Source organism: Haemorhous mexicanus, chromosome 4, assembly GCF_027477595.1.
Source record: "Haemorhous mexicanus isolate bHaeMex1 chromosome 4, bHaeMex1.pri, whole genome shotgun sequence".
In the NCBI taxonomy this organism is placed as follows: Eukaryota; Metazoa; Chordata; class Aves; order Passeriformes; family Fringillidae; genus Haemorhous; species Haemorhous mexicanus.
The window spans coordinates 28,108,649-28,116,509 of record NC_082344.1 but is presented as its reverse complement, the minus strand read 5'-3'; the positions used below and the strand labels follow the sequence as shown (position 1 = coordinate 28,116,509).

General features: G+C 41.4%; 1 protein-coding gene across 1 annotated transcript; it reads right to left on the bottom strand.

The window, feature by feature from the left end:
• Positions 1-199: 199 nt before the first annotated feature.
• CISD2 (CDGSH iron sulfur domain 2) lies at positions 200-7,615 on the bottom strand. The gene is made up of 3 exons (XM_059844200.1): positions 7,450-7,615; positions 1,553-1,764; positions 200-555 (listed from the first exon to the last, which is right to left on the bottom strand). Exons 1-3 carry the CDS (start codon positions 7,550-7,552, stop codon positions 466-468), a joined length of 405 nt encoding a protein of 134 aa, XP_059700183.1. The 5' UTR covers positions 7,553-7,615; the 3' UTR covers positions 200-465.
• Between the last annotated feature and the right edge of the window lie 246 nt (positions 7,616-7,861).

The window sequence follows — 7,861 nt, the reverse complement described above, 5'->3', positions numbered from 1 at the left end:
GATTTAACACCGATCTGCTGTCTGAAGATACATTCACAAAGGAGAAAGTTGTATCTTTTTCTCCCCCATTTAAGTACACTTAAATTTGTTCCTGAAAAGCTGAGTAAAACATGATTTCTCAGCAGAACAAACTCAACAGAAAAGTGCACTTGAAATAGTGACAGTTTTATAATTCTATGTTCATACAAAAAAGGCTTAGTTGTAGAAAGTCAATTTATTATTGAAATAAACGACTTATTTACAGAGATAGGTACTTTACAGTTTTACAAAGCAGGCAAAATTCTTCTCAGAATAAGGTACCAAAACAGTGACAAATTCATCACTGTCTAAATGCAATTTATTCCAAAAAGAAATCTACAGCAATCATGAAACTAAATCATACCAATCACATAACAAAACGCTGTCCCTTGCAACTACAACAGTATAAAAGACTTTTTATCAGTCAAGATCTAGATTAAGCATCTGCTATACTTCTTTCTTCTTGAGTATTAGTGGACCTACATTATCTCCTGTCAACTCATTGTGCTTGTTGTGGGAGCCATCACAGACAGGGAACTGAAAAAAAAAAACAAACACAAGGAATTAGCATAATTCTGTACAGCAGTTGCATGGTGATTTCTGTATTTCTTCCTACACCCCGAGTGCTCTGATAATGTCGCTAGTTCCTCCTGTGATGTCCTGGTTCAATGTTGAACTCCCTGTCTCCTATCAGACACAGGATACTAAGGACAACAAACACAGTTAACGGGTAACTAAGTTTGTGAGATCCTAAAATAGCTGTTCTTAGACACAAAGTCAGGGACAGAGCCTTTTCCATGAAAGAACAGCAAACAAAACAGCCATCACAGCTACAAATGGATTTACTGTGCTACCATTTAGACTGCTCTTAATAGATTTATTCATTTGCAACCAGATAGTACTTTTTTAAGAGAAGCTGAAACACTAGGCTGAAGTAATTAGTCCAAAGTGAGAATGGCCGAGTAAGCTTCTTCAGGGCAGACTTTTTGTTTAAAAAGGAAACCATTTGGTCCAGGGAAAACAAAACCAGACTGTGGACAGGACATTGAATATTGAATCAGGAAATGAAAATTGAGGCAAGATGAAATACACTCATTTACATCTAGTTCATTTGGGGGATATGGAATATCCTAACCAGTCATCTCACTGCTCTGGACCAGATGGGAATCACCAACACAGGCCCAGCCTTATTTTCATTCTAATTTGAACAACTTTCCAAGCATTGTTTTTTGCAAAATAAGAGTGGTTATCTCTTAATTAGCTGCAATGTATTTCCAAATAGTATAACAGGTTTGCTTGGTTTTATTATTACTCACATGTGGTCACTCTAAACATTTCTAGAAAAACCCTACTGTGTTTCAAGTTTCTACAGTTGCTTTCTTCATGTAGACAGGTTTGTGCCATTCTATAAAGTTCAAGAGCATGTTCCAATTCCAGACAAAGGCAACAGCTCAACACAGAGCAATCCACCACCAAAGCTAAACAGCTAAAAATAAGTTTCAATCTCTAATCCTACAGTAGCACAATGTCTTACCGTCTTTGAACGCCAACACCTGCAGTAAGCTTTAGTGAGGCACAGATCTTCAATGTTGATCTCATTCACTACTTTGGGATTTTCCTTCTGGATCTTGAGGTTAATCAAGCTATCCTTCTGCTGTTTCTTCTTGGGGAGGAAGGGACGAACAGCAAGGTAACCGAGCAAGGCCAGCACACCCAGGAAAGGCAGTAACCGCAGCCATTCTGAAACTAGAGATAAGGTGGGATTTAGGCTGGCTTTTGGCACTACTCCAGGATGGTGCAGCATCAGCTACTTTCACATGGCTTAGGCTGAGGGGATGAAACAAGGCTGCTCAGTCAGCAGGGCCCTCAGGGAAAACAAGATTCATTGGTGAGTCTCAAGGAAAAAAAACAAGACATAGCTTAAGTCCTAGGATTTACTCCAGCCAAAGTAAAAATCTGACTCCTAGAATTTAATGAATTGAAATTAATTGATGAAATTGAATTTTATCATTCTAGAAGATGATTCAATGGAAGAATATAAAACATACAGAAGATTTATTGAAATGGGCAACCCTAATTGGCAAAACCTTCACCAATTTCTTTGGTTTTATTTTTCAGACCTCTGTTAGCTCAGGGATCTGCAATCAGTTTCTACAACACGGAGAAAGACACCTAAGATCAGGAGGTCAAGTCACTGAAAATTGCTTTTTACCAAGGTAAGGAACTTCTTTCAAGTACAGGTAAAAAATAGAAGTATACACTGCAGATCTGGCTGCCCTGCTACATAATTATAAATCTTTTAGGCATACTGCTGAGAGAAGACTTACTGGACTTTTTAAGAAATGCATCAATAATTGGCATTTCTATATATAAGGTGGATCTACTTTTCCAGCAGAACATGCTGTGACAATACTCCAGTGCAATTTAAATACCATGGTGCACTAAAGGTTGAGAGCATTTTTCTAAATTTCTGGAGAATAATTAAATCTAAACACTCATATGGAAGGAAGTTTAAAAATATTTTAGAAGAGAAAGAAAAAAGTATAACAAGCTGGAGCACAAATAGCTGAACAAGCACTTTTTAAGACAAGACACTAATCAACTTCTAAATTATTTTGGATCAGAATATAGCAAGATTATGTTCTACAAATTGTTTTTGAAATTGAGATGTACAAGAAAGAAAACACAACAGAGCAGGCTAAGTCTGCCAGGTGGGTTGTAGCCCTGAAAAAATACATTATTCCGTATAGCTTGATTTTATTTGTAGTAGTAAAACACATGTTTATGCTAATAATTCTCCAGTTAGAATCCAATGGATTTTTCTTAAGGATCTGAATTTTCTGGAACCAGACCATGTAAAGAAAATAATTTTGTTCCTTGTTGCCTTTGATGTGACAGCCACATTTAGTACATTTATCTGGAAATGCATCACAGCTGCATAAATGCTAAAGGCACTGCAAGAAGTCTCAGCAGTCATTCCCCAACTGCACCTGCAGCAGTCCCTACAAACCACAATTCACAACATTCACTAAGACTCACTGCGATGCATTAATCTCTGGTGCTCTTTCCTTAGTTCCTCCAACAAGCTGCAAGCCCTAAATAATAATTAACACTGAGATACTTAAATGTTTTCAGCTACCAAGAATCCTGAGTTCCTGGACAGCAGTGCCTGTTTGCCTTTTCTAGCGTTACTTTTCCAGAACACTCCATCAATTCCATCAGGAATCCAAATACATTTTCTGACATTAACTGAAGGACTGACTTGGAATGTATTTCAGAAGAGAGGAAAAATATTTGATCACTGAAAAAAATTTCCAAACTTTGTATTTAACCTGACTGTTGACAAAAATGTGGATCTCTACAAAGCTATTACTCTGAACTCCAAGACGGAACAGACATTCTAAGAGGCACACCAGGACCAGGGCATCTGTCAAGTGTGCGGTGAATATAACTGGGCTAAGATTGACACACAAAAAGGACACATCTCACACTCTGATACAGTATCAAAATCAGAACAGTGGTCATGTCTATGAATGGCTCACAGCCAGTTGGGTTCATACAAGTGAAAGAGGGACGTGATAGCTGTAACCTCTGAGAAAGGAAAATAGAAATAAACATGAATAGGATGTACAAGGCTGTTATTTAGGATGGTTATTATTTGATATTTGTACCAAGATAACTGCTGATAAGTAGATTTGCCTTCACTAGCCAGTAAATTATGTGCTTCTAACCTGGGAGTCTCTGGAAAGCCCCCAGTTACATTCATGTGTACACTAATCATAAACTGGCTTGTTATTGCCAAAAGACTGCCTGAAACTCCTGTGTTTAAACTGAAAAATCAATGTGATCATGTTCTAAGGCATGAGATACAAGACAGTGTCAAAGATCTTCAGGCTGGGTGAGCAGGGATGGAAGAAAACCCTTCATCCAAACTAATGCAATGCCTTCCTACAAATGCAGACTGCTCTGGTTTTGAAGCCATTCATACCTTTCTGAAGCAGATGTAGGGCAATTCACAAGACTTTATTTTCACAGCTGACAACTCAGAATTCAGCCATTACACTGATTCTGGAGATTCTTTATCGGTTCTGCTGCATGGGGAGAAGCAGATTTTGGAGACAGAAATGAAGAGTAGTGTATGGAACAGGTCAGTCTTCAGACTTGTGATAGATAGAGACTAATCCCAAAGATAAGTCCTGGAAAATATCAGAAACCAGAGAATTCCAAGAAGCTGAGGCAATGGATATTTTCAAGGAGAGGTGGTCTTAATTTTTAGTCCAACAGTTACACGTCCAAAACCAAAAGAAATGCATACAATGTGAACAAAGGTACAGACCAACCAGTGAGAGGAAAATCAAAGCAGGTATTCCCTGCTTATCTTCCATCAACTACTCCTTTGGTATCTCTGACTTATGTTTCAGCTGCTTTTTGTAGAAATAACCCTATGCAGACCCAAAAGCAGCTTCTTAGAGTAACAGCTCAACTGCAAATCAAAATTTTAACAAGTATTAACTACCAGTCAAAGGGAACATTGGAACTGTGCTTCTATATTCTCTAAACTGATGACATTCTTCGTGCAAATTTGAAGTACTTATTAATTACATTCTCTTCAGAACTAACAAGCAGATCTATCCTGGTTTTGGTTGTTTGCTATTTTGAGGTGAATGTCTATGCCATTTTAATGACACCTTCCAGGGCAAAAAGCAGTGGTGACATGAGACAACACTGTTTATTTCACTGAACTTGAGAAGACTAAAAAAGCAATGACAAGACACTGAAAGAGGCTTCTGAGCAGCACAGCATGAATTTAGATAGCCACTTTCAAACCCAAGGTCAAACATTCTTTCCTCCATCCCTCACTGCTTTTACCTTCAGGAAGTATGCACTGGATGTTAACAGTTTTTCTCTTCAAACAAGCAGGTTTTCATTCTGGTTTTGTAAGGTCACACCAGATAACAGATGTCTAGATCTCTAACCAGCACACTATACAACATCCTATAAAAAAACCAAAATGCTCCATATACTTTTGTTCTGTTGTTTCTACAACTGGTGCACTACAGGAACTGAAACTACATCTGCCTACAAGGTAATGAGAGTTTAGAAGCAATAAAAGAGTTAAAAGACTGCACTGTTCCAAATCTGGATTCTGGCCTGCATTTGCAAACAAGCTCTATGTTGCCCAGTGTTTCATAGTGCTGGTCCCTGATTAAGTTCAATAGATGCCACCAAAGGGCAAATATTAATGCACTTCAAATGTTTTTAGACCAATGCTACTTCTCACTTTCCAAAAAGGAACAAAGTATGCCATTTGCCAAAGAATGAACTTTGTAATTATAGTAGCAAACACAAAAGGTCACATTAATTTTCTTTATTGTCTAATAGTCTTTCCTAATGATAATTCACTGCAAAATAACCCCAGGACTGGGAATCTCCTACTCTTAGAGGCTTTAGGACAGGACAAAGACCACAACAACATAGAAGAGGCAGCACTTGCTCAAGCAATCATTTTCTCAAATGAAACTTAAGACTGACAGCAGCTCTGCGTGCAAGCAAGCACACAGCTCTTCACCGAGCAATGACGTTTCAATGACTTTCAATAACCTTTACGCCCTAAGAGATGATAATTCTTTAACATGGGTGCCTAGGATGCAGTGTCCTACAATACCCTTCTCAAAAGTCCCACTGCGTTGCATTTACCCTATGCCATGACTTCTAGCACCTGTACACTTTTGCTTTTTTTCCCCTCCCATTTTCATTCATATTCACCCAGGGAGGAAGATGTGCAAGCATAGTGGCAGATACTAGTTTAGCTTACTATTGAAAAAAAATTTTAAATGTAAAAATGTTTTCTCTACAGCCATGTATTTATTTTAAAATATACCTTTGTCTCCCGTTTTTAGAGTCCATCCAAAAAATCACTAAGAACTAGAGGCAGTGGATTTTTCAGGTATGCTTATTAAATCCTACCAGTTCTCAAATGCAGTTTCTGACTGAGCTCCTTCTTTTACTTTTGTTTAGTATTTTTGGGACTGACATTTCACATGTTTGGTCTACACTTAAGAAATCAGTTATTTGCTTCTTGTCCTCTCTCCAAATTCAAGGAAGTACCTTGAAGTCAATGGGGTAAACAACATGACAACAAAACGGTTCTCCCACACTGATCACACTAGGTAATAACCCCAAAGCCCTGATTCTGGTCTACTGACCAAACCCTCCAGAGGTTCTCAGAATAAATCATATTACTACTACGCACTATGAGTACAGAAGGCTGCACAAATAAAATCCTGTTACAAAAAGACATGGTTAGACAAGTGAAGCAGTAAGATACTAAAATATCACTACGCTTAACAAATTTTAAGTCAAGTTGTGGTTACAAGGGAAATTGGTTTCATTAGTAAACTGCCAAAATACTAGAAATATGAGAAGTTGCATTGTTCTGTAGTTTGTTTTATCCTCCCAACTTTGTAGCAGTTGAATTTCTCTATTTGGTAAATATAATTAACAGCTTTTTCATATGACAGAATACTTGTGGAAGAAGAATGGTCAATTTAAAAGAGATTTGCTTGTTTCTGAGGAAGATAATGAGACTTACAGGTCACAAGTAGCATAAACATGCTGGAAAAAAATAAGTGCTCAAAGCCGGCTTTAAATAAACTGTGCCTGTTCTAAATTTAACAATTTTCCAGCACTATTACAGTAGTGGTGTTAGTGCTGCAAGATATAAGGTTGATTCTGCACTTTGATAACTTTTTCTACTTCTACTTTCTGTGGAGAGCGTTCCTTCCTTCCTGTCACCCAACTAATCCTGTCACTTGACCCTGCCCGAGGGCCCGCCTGTGTCACCACCGCCGAGCCTGGGCTCCCAGAGCCTCGGTGTGCACAGCACTGAGCGCCCACAGAAGTCGCCACGACTCACTCTTCTTTCTTGCTCACTCTGTCACAGGGCTACAATCAATGAAATGGTGTTTCTACTCCCTCACGCAGAAAATACTTACTACAATTACTACATTTAAAAGCTACCCTAAATTTATGTATGTACCAGGTTCCCAGAAAGAGAGGTTTTTGGTTTGACTCGGTTCAGATGCTGTCTTTGACCTGTGAGGAAGACGAAGAGGCCGTGCTTTAGGCCTCGGGCTAAATCCCAATCCATCTCGGCGCACGGCCTTTGGCCCGCCGGCGTTGGCTCCCAGAGGAATTTCAGAGGCGAACTTTTTACTTTGTCCCTGCGCTTCATCCTGACAGCTCCCCTGCCCCCCGACACCTCCTGTCGGGTCATCCTCCTGCTGCAACAGTTCAGGGTTTGGCGTTCCCCGTTCTGTGACGCGGCCGGCAGACAGCGAGCGATGCCTGGAGCGAGAGTTGGGAGCCGGATCCCAGGCAGGACCGACCGCGCCGCCAGGGCAGGAAGGGGGTCCCGCTGCCCCCGCATACCTGTGAGGCGGATGAAGCCGCCGACGCTCTCGGGCAGCGGCAGGCGCTTGAGGTACGCGGGCAGCTGGACCTTGACGATGCGGGCCAAAGTCTCCAGCACCATTGCCAGCCTCTCCCGCCGTCCCCCCGCGCGCCGACCCGGGATGCGCCCGCCGCGCACGCGCTGCGGGGCGGGGCCGCGCACGCGCCCGGCCGGCCGGGCCGCGCTGCCCGCCGGCGCCGCTAGGGGGCGCTGCCGCCGGCGCGGGGGGGGGGGGGCGGGAGCGCTCCCGGCCGCCAGGGGGCGCGCGGGTGGGGAAGGGAAGGGAAGGGAAGGGAAGGGAAGGGAAGGGAAGGGAAGGGAAGGGAAGGGAAGGGAAGGGAAGGGAAGGGAAGGGAAGGGAAGGGAAGGGAAGGGAAGGGAAGGGAAGGG